Source organism: Meleagris gallopavo, chromosome Z (assembly GCF_905368555.1).
Source record: "Meleagris gallopavo chromosome Z, MGAL_WU_HG_1.1, whole genome shotgun sequence".
Taxonomy (NCBI): Eukaryota; Metazoa; Chordata; class Aves; order Galliformes; family Phasianidae; genus Meleagris; species Meleagris gallopavo.
Window position 1 is genome coordinate 30,932,292 of NC_139435.1, and position 19,103 is coordinate 30,951,394.

Here is a 19,103-nt window from a genome sequence, read left to right on the forward strand (position 1 = left end):
GAAGGAAGGAAGGAAGGAAGGAAGGAAGGAAGGAAGGAAGGAAGGAAGGAAGGAAGGAAGGAAGGAAGAAGGAAGGAAGGAAGGAAGGAAGGGAGGAAGGGACGGACGGAGGGACGGACGGAGGGACGGAAGAAAGGAAGGTTGGAAACAGAAATGCTGAGGTACTAACAGGCTGACTCCTGTTCTTACCCCTGCCATCAAAATGGTTCCAAAGAATTTTTATCAATCATGTGATAGGCGCTTTATATATAAAAATATAAATATAAATATATATATATATAAAAACAAACCTTTTTGGAGGTTTGGGAGGGAGGGAAGGGTGGATTGAAGGAAGGAAGGAAGGAGGGAAGGAGGGAAGGAAGGAGGAATGGAGGGGAGAGAAGAAGGGAAGGAGGGGGGGAGGGGGGAAGGGGAGGAAGCGGAAGAAGGGGGGGAGGGAGGGAGGGGGAAGGAAGAAAGGGAGAAAAAAAAGAAAGTGATAAAAAGAAAAAAAAAGTAAGCTCTAACAGAAAAACAAAACGAAAGATAGGAAAGCAGAGTTTCATATAAGGGCTATCAGAGAATCCTTCCTGGAGATGGATAGTCAGTTAAAGATTTGGAGGCATGAAGAAACATCATAAAATCATTGGTACTACACTGAATCAAGCTACAGAGTGATTGATTACACACCAAATGTAATGGCAAAGTTCACTGCTGTCATGCATTGCTGATGGGCATGAATAAGCTATGCTCAGACAAAACATATTTCAGTGGCCTATCAGAGGTGGATGAACTCTTCTGTTTTCACTTCTGCAGAAGTAGGTGTAAGCAGTCAGTTTTCTGCTGAATGTCTGTTATACTGTAGCTGAAATGTATTCATTTCAGTGTTAATTTATTGTCCTGGTTGCAGTTAAGACGTATCTTGGCAAAAAATTCTTGCCTCACTGAAAACCATCTTTACTGATAAATAAAAAAGAGAATAATGGCTTGAGTGAGAATAATTTTGGCCCCTGCAAATATTACAGTAGTGTTTTGTTCAGTCCAGAGAGTGCTTTTCTCTTTTTTTTTTAACTATCTTTCACAACACCTGCTCAGAATTTAACATTTCAGAATATTCCAATATAATGATAGTGTTTTTATTTGATTATCAAAATAAATAGTCAAACAGAAAACTGTAAGCTTAATGTGTTTCATTTTCTAAATAACATGTCTTTGTCATTTACTTCAGCTTGATCTTGAAAATAACATTTGAAGTATTAAAAAAAAAAAAAAAAAAAAAAAAAAAGTCTGGTACATGCAGACTTCCCCAGTGTCCTTTGTATGTTTTCAAATGAACCTTTCTTTGCAAGTAATTAAAAAAAAAAAAACCCTTCATAGTTGTTCTGTTTTGAATTCAAGTACTTATCTCTGACCTTTGCTAAAACTTATAAAATCACAAGGAGATAAGCATGAAAGAAATCATGTGCTGTTCAAGTACTTAAAGTCCAGGGAAAGGCACTGAAGTAGAAAGGGAGATTAATAGGAGAGTGAGGCCAAGCCATGCTGTGTTGGTAGAACACGGATTAGCAGGCAGACTGTAACAGGAAAGAAATTAGCAGTGCTTATTTTGAGTTAGACACAGATTTAGCCCCAGAACACAGAGAGATACAACAGGATTTCAGCAGAGAAGAGGTTCCAGAAAGACACCTCTCAGACAGAAGAGGTACAGTGCGTGGAGAATTGTAGTTTTATTTTCCAGTGGAGCTGCCTTTAAGAACAGCAAGAGATTCAGAGAGATAACACAAGCTAGAAAACAGGATATACTAGTTAAATGCAGGAGGAAAAAATGTGAAATTAAAAAAAAAAAAAGATTCAAAAATAGGTGCTTTGGAGAAGTTTAAGTATTTTGTGGTAGTGATGTAAATCTGGCTGGCAGATATGCAACATGAGTGAACATTTGGGAATTGTTTAGAAGTCAATGTGTAAATATATCTCTGCAGTTTATTACTATCTTTCTCATAGATAATTAGAGAAGGAAATAACATTAGTAGAAATTGTTGTTTTTTCTCATTAGGCCATCAAAGTACGTGTTTCAGAAGTATTTGCTGAGATGAGAGGAATGGACTGAAGGTTTGTATTGCTTATTTTCATTCTTCATCTGTTTTTCTGTTGGTGTAGAGGGAGCTGGGTGTCCTGACACTGGAGAGGAGACAGAAGTGTATACGGATCAAAGTTCTCAGAACGATCCAGCCCTGCTGAACCTGTTGCCATGCAGCTCCCCGTGCTGCTGTTCCTTTCCCTGCCACTACTTCTTAACATATTTGAACCAGCTGGAGCTCAGTTCCCTCGTCAGTGCGCTACAATCGAGTCTCTGAGAAGCGGAAAGTGTTGCCCAGATTATTTCCCTGTGTTTGGACCTGGTACCGATCAGTGTGGAGTGTCTACAGGGAGGGGCCGGTGTGTGCAGGTGACAGTAGACTCGCGACCCCATGGCCCACAGTACATCCATGATGGGAGGGATGACCGCGAGCAATGGCCCATACGCTTTTTCAACCAAACCTGCAGGTGCAATGGTAATTTCTCTGGTTACAACTGCGGGTCATGTCGCCCTGGATGGACTGGACCTACGTGTAGCCAGCAAATCAATATAGGTAAGAACATCAGAAATATGATACAAAAACTTCCTGTAGGCATCTTGATTTTAAATGCATCTAGATTTTTTTTTTTTCTTTAAAACATAAAATGCTCCTTATATTTGTATAAAAATTTATTATAGGTGTTATTAAGGCAGATGTTAAGTGAGCCGTCTAACTTGTGTACAAAGCACCTACACTGACTACACAGTAAAAGGAAGGAAAAAAAACCTGTAGTCAGAGCAAGATTAAGACCAATACCACTAAAGAATAGAACATATGCACGTTTAAAATTTTGTATTCTTTGGAATTATTTAGTAGTAAAATCATATGTATAGACATCTATGTGTGTTTGTGAGGATATCTAGGAATACATATCTATAAATCCTAATCAGTATCTTGTAAATATTTGAAGTATGATAACAGCTCTTCTGATTCACAGTCCCATAATATATTTCCAGTCTACACACTTCACCTAAGTTTTTACTTACCTAGTTGCTACCAATATCTTTAAAAGCCTTAACACAAAACTGTAAGATATTCAGATGAAACAGTGTAGTGACTAATGGGCCTTTCTGAGCACTGTGCAGTTTCAATTTAGTTTTGGCTATCAGTAAACAGATATCTCAAAAAAAAAAAAAAAAAAGAAAGAAAGAAAGAATAGATGATACTATATCTTTTTTCATAACTGAAAAGCCATATGAGTGAACAAGATTTTATTGTTTATCAGTGAAAGTTTATAGATGACACTGAGATGCTGTAAAATTCATAATCCCTCAAATGAATGATGGATTCCATTGACATGAGAAGCAACAGGTCCCTGACATAAAAGTGCAATGCCCTTTGCAGAATCAAAACTCAGCACTGCCATTATTTTCACCAAATAGGAAATTCTTCATGAATGTGAGCACATACTCCAGCAACAGTTAACAAATTAAAGTTTACCAGTTCAAATATTAATAATCATATTTCCAAAAAGCATTTTATAGAGGGCTATGGGAAAGACCTTAATATTTTATTTATCCTTTGAGCTCCAATAACCAAACTAGACAGCAGAATACATGACTCATATATTGAAGTGGCTAAGTCTAATGCCGCCCTCTGATTCTCTTAGCCTCTATTAACAATGACAATAACTCCGAAAAGTAACAACAACAACAACAACAAAATGTTAGCACACAGAAACTTAGAACAGTAAATCTGAGGGCAAACTAAAAGCAACTGTAGTAGATGTAAGAACTTTATTTTTCTCCAAAATATTAGACAAATCACATTTATTGTGCATAATAATATAAATTTAAAGATGAAAAATTAACTTATAATGTTTTATGCTTTTGTATGGAGGCCACATCGTCTGTCCATCCATAAAGCTGGCCTCTGTTGCTTAGACATAAAAAATATTGGATTATTTTGACATGTCTGTATAAAATAGCTTTAAAATGCATTTTGGTGCCTTCAAATCTTCTAATCTTCTATCCATGCCTAAATTTAGTAATAGTCCAAAAATGTTATTATGGAGGATCATACATGTATTTTGGAAAATAATATGTTGAGAACCTACTTGAAATCAACAACAAAAAATACCAGTTAGGATATCCAAGAAAAGCACAAGTTTCAGAATTCAGTCCTTGGAGGAAATTCATGCTTGAGAACAGCATTTCTATAAACCTCAGTGAGGCTCAAGTACCCTTCACTGAATCAACTTCCTTTTACACAGTGAATTACATTTATTTCTCAGCTTTTTTATTCATGCTGGAGACATACTGTTTCTTTTATCAATATAAACTCATTTGGCTATTATGGATTGCATAGTACATTTAATATTGAAAATGAATTCACTGTGAAGAACAGCTTTGTGTTTTTGTATCTTGGTTTCAGTCCAGACATAGCATGAAATCTTTTCAGACCTGTGAGACTGCTTTAGAGATGACTGTTCCTTTACTGATACTCTGATATTTCAAAAAGTCAGCCACTCTCCTTGTTTGTAATTTTCTCAGTTTCTATGTGGATAAAAATAATTTAAAATACATAGGTCGCTCCGCAGTTAATGTCCCCTATTTATTTCCATGGAAACTACAGCGGACACAAGGAGCACAATACCGCTATTGGATAGAGCAATAAAAGTAGGAGGTATTTCTTCCAGAACAGCCCCCATTATTTTGGGGATATAACCACTCCTTTTAACAGTAGTAGATACTGACATTCAAAAGGGATGAGTAAGGTTTCAGACTTTTTTCACTCAAATTAACTTTTCTGATAATATTTTCTATTCAATACAAAGATTTGCCCCAACAAAATCTCGAGGAGTGCTTGAAGAGAAAGAGACTTACTCAGATTTATTAAGAACAAAATGAATTAGTCTTCCGAAATCAGACTTCAGTTTCCAAGTCTATGTTAACATTTTTTTCTGTATCCTCGTAGTCAGAAGGAATCTTTTGGATCTTAGCACAGAAGAGAGAAGGCGTTTTGTGAATGCTCTTCACCAAGCCAAGGTGACAATCCACCCTGATATTGTCATTGCCACAAGGAGACGTGAAGAAATATTTGGACCAGATGGCAACACACCACAGTTTGAAAATATCTCCATTTATAACTACTTTGTGTGGTCTCATTATTATTCTGTCAGGAAGACTTTCCTTGGTGCAGGGCAGCAGAGCTTTGAAAGAGTTGATTTCTCACATGAGGGACCAGCTTTCGTCACATGGCATAGGTATCATCTACTGCAACTTGAAAGAGACATGCAGGTAAGGATGGCATAAATGTTGAGTCATGTGCTCCTACTGTGCATTGTATGGATGAATTTTGCATTCTCGTATTATCTCATAGTAGACAAAAATTATAGCAGCTTTTACCATGCATTGAAATTTTGCTTCAATATCAGTATCAAAAAAGTTATACCAAATTTACTGGAATGTATTTAAGTTTTAGATAGACATTATAAAAATGCTAATAGTAATAATATTTCAATTAAAGTAATAACAAAAATACATGTTATGTAAAACATGTGGATAAAAGTGGATACATATTCTGGACTAGCCCATAGAAAGCATTTTACTGGACCAAAAAAGATAATTGCTAGTTTTGTACCAAGATCACGATTCTTGACTAACTTAAACTAATCAAAGGCAGCAGAAATTCTTAAGAAAAGTATTGTAGAGATTCAGAATGGCATTATTTCTATAATTAGTGCAACTGGTTAGACAAATTAATGTTTTGTGAGACTCTGTTTCATAAACAAGTGGTTCTCTTGTTTCCCTTTCTTTGTGTAGAATTATTCATAAAAAATAATATTTGATTGACTATCATTCTTTTTAAAGAAGAGAAAATTGAGTTTTCAAGGTTGTGATTAAATGGCCCATGTAATCACTTCACGTATTTTCACTGTTTTAAGAGGTGCCGCTTTCACGTTCTAGAAGGTCAAACTCCCTTCAAAACCAAAATTCACATGTGATATCATTGGCATTTCATTATGTAGAAGCCTGGAGGAGTTCCAGATCTTGATGACAATTATTGCTTGTGCTGGTAAACTAGATCATTAGTTAAACTGAATTTTCTGGCCAACACATTCTAGTAAATACACACTGGAAATGAGGGAATGCCCCAGAGTTGTTAAATTCCCTGCCATACTAGAACCAAATAATACTATCTGAAAGATCAGTATTCCTTTTCCTTCCTTTTCTACTTGCTCAGTTATTCCGCAATTGGTTAATTTTTTCAGTGTTCTACAAACATCACTGCTGTTGTCAGGCCTTTAAAATATATGGAAAAAAATAGGGTATGAATATTAAATGATGTTTCTTACTACTAGCAATACGGTTTCATGGAAGTGGGGGATTTTATTAGAGAGGGATTTGGAACTCAGTTCAGTGGTCTAAAAATTTGTTTTGGTGAACAGGCAAAGGTATCAAAGTGAAAAGCTACTGAAAGCTTTTCCATAAATTTCCTTACATTTTCTCCTTTCCATGAAGAAGTACTCCTGTACTTTTTAAGATATATTTAATGGATTTTGAATATCCCTCTAGCAATATGTATCATGGATGCCTGTAACAGAGATTTACTAGTACCACGCTTATGTATTTTAGAATATGCTACAGGATCCCACTTTTGGCCTTCCCTACTGGAACTTTGCAACAGGACAAAACACCTGTGATATCTGCTCGGATGACTTGATGGGGGCTAGAAGCAATTTTGATGTCTCTCTGATCAGCCAGAATTCAATCTTCTCTCAGTGGCGTGTCCTGTGTGAAAGCATAGAAGACTATGATAGCTTGGGAACCATTTGTAACAGTAAGTATGACTAGTGAAAGATGTTTTGGATGTTTATTATTCCTTTAATTGTAAGATTTTACATGGCAATGGATCTTTCCAGCTATAAAAAGTTTTAAAAAGACTTGAAGAGTCTTTGGGATATTTTTGACTCAGTATTCATGCACCAATCTTCTGATATAGCAGTTATCACCTATCTTTCACTGAGGCACTAAATAGCTCATAACAGAGAAAGAGCCTAATGCTTTGACTTCACTTCTTAAGACATTACAGGATCATAGGATCATTTGAGTTGGAAGAGACCATTAAAAGTCATCTTTTCCAAATCCCCTGTGATGAATATGGGTATTTACAGCTAGATCAGGTTTCTCAGAGCCCTGTACAGCCTGACCTTGAATGTCTCCAGGAGTGGAGCATCCACCAACTCTCTGAGAAACCAACATTTTCCAGTGCTTCTTCTATCCTTATCATAAGAAACTTTTTCCTTATATCCAGTCTAAATCTTTCCCATTTTAGACTGAAAACTTTTCCTCTTGTCCTACCACAAGAAGCCCTGCTAATGATTCTGTCCCCTTCTTTCTTATACCCTTCCCCCTTCAGATACTGAAAGGCTGCTATCCGGCCACCTTGGAGCCTTCTCCAAGCTGAACAGCCCCAGCTCTCTCAGTCTGTCCTTGTAAGAGAGGTGTTTGTTCTTAAGCAGTGCCTGCTTAACTCTGGTGCCATGTATAATTTGAAATGGCAGTGTCATGTTTTAGCTGAAGCTTAAGCTTACTTCTCCACTTACAACCTTCAAGGTTTATATTTCTAAAGAGAAAAAATATGTAAATACATATGTTAGCTATGTGGAGTGTATTTTGCATAAGAGGGGTACAGAATCCTATCACACATCTCAGCTACAAAAGCTAAAAATTCTGTATTTGCATGGAAATAGACTATTATATAGTACATAATTATTATTATTAATTAGTAATACTGAATTCAATGCCTACCTAGATATCTATTCTCCTTTCCCTAGCTATTTTACCAGGAGGACATCCCTCAAAATACCGTTCTAGATCTCATCAAGAGATCACATGATAAACTACAGGAAATTTTCCCAAAACACTTGTAGAACCACAAATTTCAGTAAGAGGCATCTAGATGCTTTCTGAAATCACTTGTGTAAAGGACTAACACACAGGCTAGCACACAAAACTTTATGAGGATTCAGGTTATTTTCCTGATTGAAGGATCTGACTTTTTGGTTTAGTTTAAAAGTCATTTGTGTGATCTTTTTTTTTCTTTTCTTTTTTTTCCCCACAATTTAATTGTTAGGAGAATGCATCCTCCGGTCTAGTGTTCTACATCATTTTTGTTTTCTCACTTCTCTCCACCCCCAGGCACTGAGGGTGGTCCTATCCGCAGAAATCCTGCTGGAAATGTTGCACGGCCCATGGTACAACGTCTCCCACAGCCTGAGGATGTTGCTCTCTGTTTGGAAGTTGGTATATTTGACACTCCTCCTTTTTACTCGAATTCAACAGACAGTTTCCGTAACACAGTAGAAGGTGAGCAATGCAAACAAAAGGACTTGGAACAGCTCCAAATACATCAGGGGAGCAGACTCAGCATTTTTCCTGTTGAAAGTAAACTTGGAGATAGTTTACAGGGTAGTAAGAATACACTGTTCTTAGAATCAAGTATTAGCTTATTAATGGAAATAACTCTGGATTAATTACTGGATAATTACTCTAAATAAATTGATACTATATGTCAGTTCTTCAAGTACATAAAATCCCTAAAAGTGCTTCACAGATATACTAAGTAGAATCTAGGAAAGATCCATCCTGAATACAATTCTCCTAGTAATAAGTTGCTGTAAAGGAGAACAGATAGCCTTTGACCACAAAAAGATGCAGAAGCTTTATCATCCTTAAGCAACTCAAATGTGCTCGCAGAAGCTATTTTTGTATGTTAATTATAACAAACAAAGGAAAGAAAAAGCGTTGGTAGTACATGTTGGAATGACATTGAAGTAATAGTAGTTGAGGACTCCTTTATTAACTGCTGGACATGCTGCAATTTACTTGTCCTTCTCTCTCAGCCATATAGCTCTGTCCTTCTTTCTCAAACTCTGCACTTTAAATTTTCAGTCACTGGGGTATGAACACACATATCACCCTCAGCATGTTTGCTGATGACACCAAGCTGAATGGTACGACTGACACAGTGGAAGGAAGGGATGCCATTCAGAGGGACCTCAACAGGCTTGAAAGGTGGGCCCAGGTGAATCTAATCAGGTTCAACACAGCAAAGTGCAAGATTTTGCACTTGGGCCAGAGGAATCCCAGGCATCCATACAGACTGGAAGGAGAGGTCCTTGAGACCAGCCCTGCAGAGAAGGACCTGGAGGTCCTCATGGATGAAAAACTTAACATGAGCCAGCAGTGTGCTCTTGCAGCTCGGAAAGCAAATGGTATACTGGTCTCCATCAGAAGAGGGGTAGCCAGGAGGGACAGAGAGGTGATATTCCCCCATCTGGAGTATTGCATCCAGGTCTGGAGCCCCAATACAAGAAAGACAGAACTGTTGGAGAGGGTCCAGAGGATGGCCAGAAAGATTATCAGAGGGCTAGAGCACCTCCGCTAAGAAGACAGACTGAGGGAGCTGGGCTTGTTCAGCCTGGAGAAGAGAAGGCTGCTAATTGCAGCCTTTCAGTACCAAAAGGGAGCCTACAAACAGGAGGGAAATCAATTTTTTGAAAGGGTAGATAACTGCAGGACAAAGGGAAATGGTTTTAAGTTGAAAGAGGGAAGATTTAGTTTGGATGTCAAGGGGAGTTCTATACTATGAGAGTGGTGAGGTGCTGGAATAGGCTGCCCAGACAGTCTGTGGATGCCCTGTCCCTGGAGGTATTCAAGGCCAGATTGGATGGGGCCCTGAGCAGCCTGGTCTAGTATTAAATATGGAGGTTGGTGGCTCTTGCTGTGGTGAGGGGTTGGAGATTGATGATCCTTGAGGTCCCTTCCAACTCGGGCCATCCTGTGATTCCATTCTGTGATATCCCAGCATAGAATCCAGTCTAAAGATCTGAGCCACATTATTCAGCCAGCATCTTGGTGTTTTCTTCTGCAGTTTAATAATCCAGAGTTTTTAAATGGAAAGACTTATGCAAGGAATTTTGAAATTTATAAGAAGAGTTATGAAATGACAGTTCAGATCACTGTCTAATATAAACATACTAATATTCTGACACTCCTGAAGAACATCATTCATATGACAGAGTAGGATCTGCTCCATTTTCTTGCTGTTGGAGAGCAAAAACAAATATCCGAAACAAATTTTTAAGTATATATAAAAGTTTGGGATGCTTATCACATCTGGAAAGTGTTTCTAAGTACCTAAGAATGGCTTCAGCCAATTTATTGATCTGCCTCCAGAAAGACTGACCTGCTTGAATACTGGAAAGTTTTTCAGAATGCTTCAGATCTTGACCTATGGCAGTGGAGTTACCAGGTGGTTGATACCGATAGTGTTCTGTAGGGCACTTCTTTGAAAAAAAATACAGCATGTGAAGCTCTCTGAGGTGTGCTAGCAGAACACAAGGAAATGATTGGTAAAAATATAATAGCTGGAAAATTTCAATAGAAGTTAACATCTTAAAAATTAATCCTACAGTTGAAAGTTATTTCACTTACACTAGGAGATGTTTGGGTTCAAAATATAAAACTTAATGTTCATGTTATTATATGCTTTATTTTGGCTGTTTTTACTTTAGATCCCATCAGCCTTGCACTCCACATTCACAGCATTCTTTTTAAAGCATATTTTAGTCTGAAAGTTGCACATGGGAATTACGCTTGGAAATTATGCATCCTAGGGACATTTCTCAAATGCCAGTAGATAAAGAATAAGCTACTCATTTATGTCAAACAAGGCAGCACAACAAATGAAAGCCTTTCAGAGAAAAAATAATATCCAGTTGGTCTGCATCTTCCAAACAAAATGTTCACTGGAATTTTCTGTATTGTTCTTTTTTTGCATATTCAGGGTACAGTGATCCTTCAGGAAAATACGACCCAGCAGTTCGAAGCCTTCACAACCTGGCTCATCTCTTTTTGAATGGAACTGGAGGGCAAACACATTTATCACCAAATGATCCTATTTTTGTCCTCCTGCACACCTTTACAGATGCTGTTTTTGATGAGTGGCTGAGAAGATATTCAGCTGGTAAGATGTGCTCATGGACAGAGATGGGAGGAAAGAATGTTTGTCTTTGTAGTCACAAGATATTAGGAGCTTCTAGTGGGACAGCAAGATGTCTCCACGCTCAGGAGAGCAGACTAGAATTCTAGCAGTTAATAAATTTAATGAAGACAGAGTAATAGCAAGTAAGCTCACTTCCTCACCCCTCTGACATCCATTTTCAAATCACTGTCTGTGAAAGAACTTGAAACAGATGCCAGACATAATTCAACAAAATAAAGTGTGCAAAAGTATGATCTCTGACAGTGTAACCATCTAAGTTCAATGCACTGTGGATCTTCCCTTACTATTAGGGGTAAATATTTGTGTTTCCTCCTGACAAAAAAAATCAGTTGCCTTGCACATCCTCACCACTGATTCTGACCACACCTTTTATTCATTACTAGAGTTCCAGAACCATAATATCTATAGCTATTCCTCTTTAGATATTTCATATCTAAATTACGATAACTGTTGTAACTGTTGCTGCCTATTCTCCTGCGACTCTGAAATACAAAAAGAAAGGGAATAAAGGAGAAAGTGAATGAAAGTGAGGAAGGGAGAAGGAAGAAGGAAGGAACTGCAAAGAAGGATGGAAGGAAAGAAGGAAGCAAAAACGAAAAGAATGAAGGAAAAAGGTTGGCATCAGTGAACTGGGGAGAGAGTTTTGTGTTACTCAAACATTTATGCTCTGGTCTGCACAAAGAACTGTATTACTCTTGAACAATCTAGCCCACTGTTGCTGTTGCAGAACTGAGGCTTCTTTGTGTAGCTTCCACAACCTGCAGCATGAGCTTTCCCATGCCAACTCTCAAAAAAAAAGCTGTACGTCTTTGTGGTACTTACATGACATTACAAGCTTTTCCATTATATTACTGAATAGAAGCTTGGTTTGTGGGTTTTGGGGTTTTTTTTTGTTGTTGTTGTTTTTTTTTCAGCTGACCTTTTCCTGATTTACCATAAAATTCCAGAAAACTTCCACTGGAAATCATATCAGCTGCCATGTGAAATGCTCAAGAGATCTTTGACGCAGTTGCAGTATTAGATAACAGCAAAAAGGGTTTCCTTGTTCTCATGTTTGTACTCTTCCTACTCAAGCAGAAAGAAATGAGAAGTCTACCACAGGCCTACTTCTTAACAATTTACCGAGGGGGCAGGAGAGGAGAAGAAAGAAGCTTCTCAAATGCCCTGAGTCACTATTTAAAAAAACTGAAATCTTGCAAATGATATAATGATTTCAATTTTATTTACAGAAATGTGATTTAAATTTCTGATTTAGATATCTCTACATATCCCCTGGAGAATGCCCCTATTGGACATAACCGGGAGTACAACATGGTGCCTTTCTGGCCTCCAGTTACAAATAATGAAATGTTTGTTACTGCACCAGAAAACCTGGGATACAGCTATGACATTGAGTGGCCAGGTAAACTATCCAATCTAGGTGTTAACTCTTTTTCTCTCACCACATTTTTCTCCTTTAAATCTCATATATCATATAAAAAATGTGAACAAAATTTATTCAAATTACATAATATTTGATGACTTTGTAAAGGCCTATTTCTCTTTGCTCTTCTGATCTTCCAAATCAGTTGCATTTGAGATTTAGTTCGAATTCATAGCTAGCCATTGCAAACAGCTCTCACTACCCAACAGAGTTGTTGAGAAAGTTATTTGTATGTATTATTTGCATTATGTCATTATTCCTGTGCCATGTGTCTTCCTTAAGTTACTTGAGAAAGTGCAAGCCAGATAGCAGAAGAGAAGTCCAGGCCCATTTCTCACATTTTGGAATAAAAAAAAAAACAAACAAAATTTCAGCTACTTCTAATTCAAAATTCAGTAAATCATGACAGATATTGAGCTTTGGCCTGTCCCTTTAATAACAGTTACTTTTAATTATTTTTTCTTATGCTTTGCTTCCTCTAGGTCGGGCTCTCCGTGTAACAGAAATGATAACTATTGCAATAGTGACTGCACTCATTCTTGTTGCAATTGTCTTTGCTGCTGCTGCATGCATTGTACGTGCCAAGAAGAATAGGGATGAGTTGCATCAGCCTCTTCTCACTGATCAGTATCAACACTATTCAGATGATTATGATGGCATATCAACACCAAGCCAGTCTGTCGTATGAAGAGATGGCATTTTTTGCCTGTGACTAAAACTGATTGTCATATTTTTAAATGTTTGTCATCCAACCGCTTTAAAATAAAGAGCATAAACTGTCAGCTGTCCTGATTATATTTTTTTCAGGCTTCACCTCCACCCTCATCGCACTTGGATGTCAATAAATCATCCTTTGAAATGCTAATTTTATGTTGACTTTAGTAGAATTTCACTCATTCTTCAGGGCTCTCTTCATGTACATTTCTGAAAAAGATCTGGTAAAATTTAATAACATGCTGAAACTCAATGTCATTTGACTTTATTTAGCCTCTATATCCAGAATTCTTTTGCAGGGTATTTTTGTGAAAGCATAAGGCAAAGTCAAGAATGGGACTGAGTATTTGCAGAGCTTAGTATCAAAGGCAACTTGATTCAAAAGCACAATCCAAAATGCAAGTCAGAATTCTCAGCTAAGTTAGCAGAAATGTGCTTCTGTTTTGCTAGACATGAGCTACAAGGGAATGCCGAGAGGAAGGTTATGCATGGAATCCATCATTCCTCTTGGAATACTCAGTGTTTCTGAGTGTCTTTATGAAAAGAGATCACCACTGATAACCCACTCCAGCCTTTGGACACCTCAGCCCTGCATTCAAACACAACTGCTTGAAGAATGCATCCCTTTGAAAGGACAGTTGTTAGCAGCCTTTTTTCTATCATGAACATTATTAACAACTATTATTATTGTTATTATTACTCACTCAACTACTCACTTTCTCTCTCCTATTATCTCCTTTACAGATTATATTATCCACAGCAATGAGAGAAATTAATTCAATTCCCTCCTTCTGAGAGAATTTAAAGTTATACATTTTGTATGTTAACAGAAGTCCCTTGGTATAATGCTGAAAATTGATTTGGAAAAACTGTCATATTCAAATGTTGTTGAACGTATAACAATCTGAAGCCTGCTTTTGCATCCTGAGGAAGTGCTTGAGGAACTTTGGGTTCACATCTCACCTCCTCTCTCTCATCGTACTTGATAAAATTTACCTGATCACCTTCTCATGTTGGCTTTAGAGAATCTATTTGTGTACACATATTTTATATGTAGAGACATTTCTGGGGTCAGATTAATGAAACCCATACCACATACACAGTCCTCTAATCATCAAACTATAAAGTTGAGCTCACTCCTGGGTTGAACTCCTACAGTAAGCAACAGCTATCCTAGTCGGTAAGTTATGAGGCAAAACAAAGAGTCACTCAGCTCTTTCCAGACATTCTTTCTATCTGATGTGCTAAACGCTATGGTTACAGTGACTTACGAGGTGTGCTTGAAGCACACAGAGGATGCAAAGGGATACATTTTATATCTTGACAGTGATACAAATAGTAAAAAAAAGCACTCAAAACTTAATTTACAAACCAGGAGACATGGACAACAGCAAAATTTTATGTAAGCAACTAATATTTAGGCAGAAAATTTTCATCTGTGACCCTCAAGTCACAAAAGTAAACTGGAGAACAGACTTTTGGGTTGCAGTTTTCGATTTACTTACAGTTCAGCCAATTACTATAGCAGTTACACAAACAGCAGTTCAGATTTCATCTTAAATGCCTGCTTCTGCCATTCTTGTTTATACTGAGTAGCAGCCTAAAAAATCATCCACTGCAGTGATTTCAGAGGATTAAAATAGGGTGATCCAATGTACTTTGGATCAAGGTCAAGAGATCTGAATTTTTTCTTAGTTCTGTTACTGACCTATTGAATGTTCTTAGTTAATGTATTTTTACCACTGTGACTCATTTTACTCAGTTATAAAATGGGGATAATAAAATTTTCCTTATAGATTTCTTTTACTTCTATGGATGAAATGAAATGCACAGCTTGATTACAGAAGGAAAATGGCATGGCAAAATAGGAGAGGACTTTGGACATTAAAGTCATTCAATACTTAAAATGGAAACATACTCATATTTTGAGGAGGTCATAAGTCTTGTAGCTGAATGACTAAGAGGAACTTGCTTACTAGTTGCACTGCCACACAGAAATGAAGGAGGCAAGGCAGATATTTATGAAAGATTTATAAAGAAAAGAAACAGCAAGCATGGGAATTAAAGAAAAAAGAAATGTGGAGAACTGTGTCAGTTACACATTCTTGATAAGAATCTTACAAGTCAGTTCTTTGGTGATTTTTTGCAGTACTCTGAATTACACTTGGCTTTAGTGAAAAACATTCCTACTTTCCATTGAAGTTATTTGGTGTTTGTTCCTGAACTAATATGACTGGAAATCTAGTTTAGGCTTGAGATTTCAAACTGCCAGCAGAATTAAGAAAGCCAAAAATGCACCAGAAATTAGATAACTTTTAGTCTTTCGCTGGCTTTGTGAAGGCAAGAGCAGGTAGCAAAAAATCACAAAGAGAAGAGGAGACAAGAAGAACTTGAAAATATAGTAACTAAGAAGTTCAAAGTGCAGTCATTGTGAAGGGTTTGATATCCGTGGGAGGGTTTCTTAGTATAGGGGTTGTAATAGAGTTAGCTGAAGTGATGAAACAATAGAACAAAGTTAATGCTGAAGAGATGGCAATCCAAAAAAAGAAGCTGCGACGTCGGAAATAAGAAATTGGCTCCACTAGGAAAAAACTGAAAGGAAGCTCAGAATTGGATGCGAGCAAAGATCTCTGATGTACTGCTCAACAGAAGCTTACACATAAATAAGAAACATATGTATCACACAGAAATTGATGAAAAAGTTGGTATGATGTAAAGTGAATTGAAACCCTTGATGCAAATAGTGATAGGGCTTTCTTTCACAAAAAGTTATTAGCTTAATAAACTACCATATTGTCATTGCTTTCACTTAGATAACAGTGACTACATCATGAAAAAAATATATATGCTTAGGCCTCTTAAGAGTCCTCTTAAATGAGGATGTTAATGAGTTTTACCTTCTTAGTTCTCTAAGTTTTGTCTTTTGAAATTTATTTTTCTTATTAAAAAAAAAATAAAAGTAGATAGTAATTTGAGAATTAAAATAAAGAAAAAGCAACTCAGATTCTTTCCAGACCTTTAAGCAGATAAAGGTTTAGGGAATCTGCAAGAAGAGAGACTATATAGATGATAGTACAGTAATGAACAGCCAAGATAGAATGATCCAGGTATATTTTTCTAAGTCAGTGATAATTAATCTCCATTTTCTGTAAGGTGAATTTACTAGCCTTGGAAATAAATAGGCAATGTGGAGTGAGAGTACAGAAATTGTCTTACAATAAAGAAATTATTAGTAGTATTTCTGCATCAAGACCGCAAGTGATTTCTGTTCAAGAACACTTAAAATCAAGAACACTTGAACTTCTGTTCAAGAACTACAAAAAAACTTAAGCACATCTGTAAGGTGTTTGAAGTATTTTATCAAATCAGCTAATGATTATGTAATTGAGAACAGTGATATTTTATGGGGAAGGTAAGGTAGAAAAGTTCTGTGCAACTACAAGCTTATTAATTTAGAATCGATATCATGACACACTACATAATAATAATAATAATAATAATAATAAACATGATAATACAATTGGAATAAAATACAGTGTGGATTTATCAAAGTTACACTGTGTTACTACACTTAATAGCTTCCTTTGATATTATAATTTACAAATTTTAGTCAGGAATTATATTGATAGTGAAATCTTTGATAAATTATCATGTGCTTAGCCATGAAATGCTAGGAATCAAAGTGGGATCTGAGATCTCTGAGCAGGGAGGTAGTCATACAGTATCAGAAGAAATGCCAGACCTACCAGCCCCTGCAGCCTTTTAATTACTGAATTACAAAGACTGAGTCATACTTACTTAGCTTTTCCCCAAAAAAACAAAACATCAGTGCATGGCTAGTCGTCACCTCTAGGACAGTGTTGAAAATGATCACACAAATTCATAAAGAAAACCTGAAGAAATCTCTATATGAACTGAGGATCATTAAGAGAAACTGAGATGGCACAGTAATGACATCTTCCCTCCTGCCCCATATTTTGGTAAAATGGATTTATTTTCCCACATGCAAAGTTTGCTAGCGAGGAATATATTATTTTTTTTTAAATAAAACAAGTTTAGTGGAGAAAATCTTATGCTACTAGTCTGATGCTAGCATGAAAATAGCAAAGGTAATTGTTCGCATGTTGTAGCATAGTTTGTTCAATAGATGTATTGTATCTCCCTTCAGTTTAAAAGATGAATTTCTGCTTTGGACAGAGACTATTTTTTACCCAAGAGAAATATTCCTGAACCTGAAAGTTTCACCTCTTCTTGTTTGGAAGTGCTGGTTAAAAATGACATTATGTTGACATAGAATTGGAATGACCCTCAAGAGACATCGCTGAAATATATTTAGTTAATCATTGCAGTATTTTTATTCTTCAGAAAGTACATCACAACTAAGTATTTTATTAACAAAATAATAATTTGACAAGGATGTCTGATTAAAAATGACATTATTATTAATTTGAATTATTAATATCAATATTGGAATATTAATTTGAATCTGAATTTATGAATCTCCTCTCTAAATATTTAATCTTAACTTCAAATCTCATTTAACCTCCAATTTAGAAATTCTTGGCCTCAGCAGGTGCTTTGTTCAGGTGCTGTTTTATGGAGATAGTAAAGGGAATGGCAGCCACAATATCTGCTTCTTGATTCTCTCTGGAGGGAATGAAAAAGTCAGAATTCCAACTGAAAGTAAGCTTTCATTGATTAGGTATCGCTTTTCAAATATAGAGAACTATGTGCATCACTTAATGTCATCCTGCAATTCTTATCCTTGATATTCAAAGATATATGAGATAAGCCACTGCAAATTACCTGTATTTTTTTTTCCCTTTGTCTCTCCAAATTCTAGGACCAGATAAAGCAATCTAAATAATAATTTAATGCAGAATGCTATGTTTGCTTGCACATACAAAGTGACTTTAAGAGCCTTGTCAATCAGACAAGTATGGATTTGGATTTGATAACAAGTAAAATCAATCCCATCGCGGAACAAGTCCTATGTCTTCCTGAAATCAATACTTCTGTTCAGTAGAACAGGGAAATATGGTACTTTGAGTGGACAAGGAAGACGAATACGTAAGGCAGAAGTAGTAATGCAAGATTACTCATGATTGATTTGTGGATTGTGCCTATGAAGATTTTAAGATGTCCACACAAACTTCCTGCTTACTACTGGTGTTAAGTTTTATTTTGCTTCAGTTCAGAAAGGTTAAAAATAAACTACTGATATTGATAAAAAGCTTTCTCCTGAAGAATGTTTTTATTTTTATTTTTTTTTTTTTTTCCCACCAGAAAAATCTCAAGGGAGAAAGGGAGAGGGGAAGAAAGTGTTTGTTGAGGAGCTGAAAGTTGTTTTGTAACTGAAATGGTCTCAGGCTATTAAGCTTGAAGTTTGTAGGAAAAACAATATTCGTCTCTAGACTACCACACAATAATATACCTGGGGGAAAAAAAAAGAAGAAGAAGAAAAAAAAAAAAGTAGTTCCAAACAATATCAAGGCACCTTGGGCCTCCAAGAACAATTTTTCCTATCTGTAATACTTTCTACAAATCAATAAATAGGAATGATTCGCAGTATGAGCAGCATAGTTAAAGCCAAAGAATAAAACAAAAGGAAATAGAACTGTTCAATTGAAAGATTATTCCACACAAGAATCCAAGGAGCAAATGCTGATTTAGGCTGGACGTAGATGACAGGGATCATCAGTATTACTTTTTTAATTTACATAGCATAAAATGTCACCCATTCTAACAGCTACCACGGAATTGCATTAAAAAGGAGCATAAAACAAAAGCAATTGTTTTTGAAGTAGGTTGAAATTTCCACTTCATATATCCTTATGAACAATATTCTTACACCACGC

At 36.4% G+C, this 19,103-nt stretch overlaps 1 protein-coding gene across 1 annotated transcript; it reads left to right on the forward strand.

Annotated features, from left to right (window-relative positions):
• The first annotated feature begins 1,494 nt into the window (after positions 1-1,494).
• TYRP1 (tyrosinase related protein 1) lies at positions 1,495-13,313 on the forward strand. Its single transcript, XM_010725651.3, has 8 exons — positions 1,495-1,681; positions 2,137-2,609; positions 5,013-5,335; positions 6,674-6,878; positions 8,240-8,407; positions 10,890-11,069; positions 12,364-12,510; positions 13,014-13,313. Exons 2-8 carry the CDS (start codon positions 2,228-2,230, stop codon positions 13,217-13,219), a joined length of 1,611 nt encoding a protein of 536 aa, XP_010723953.2. The 5' UTR covers positions 1,495-1,681; positions 2,137-2,227; the 3' UTR covers positions 13,220-13,313.
• The last annotated feature ends 5,790 nt before the right edge of the window (positions 13,314-19,103 follow it).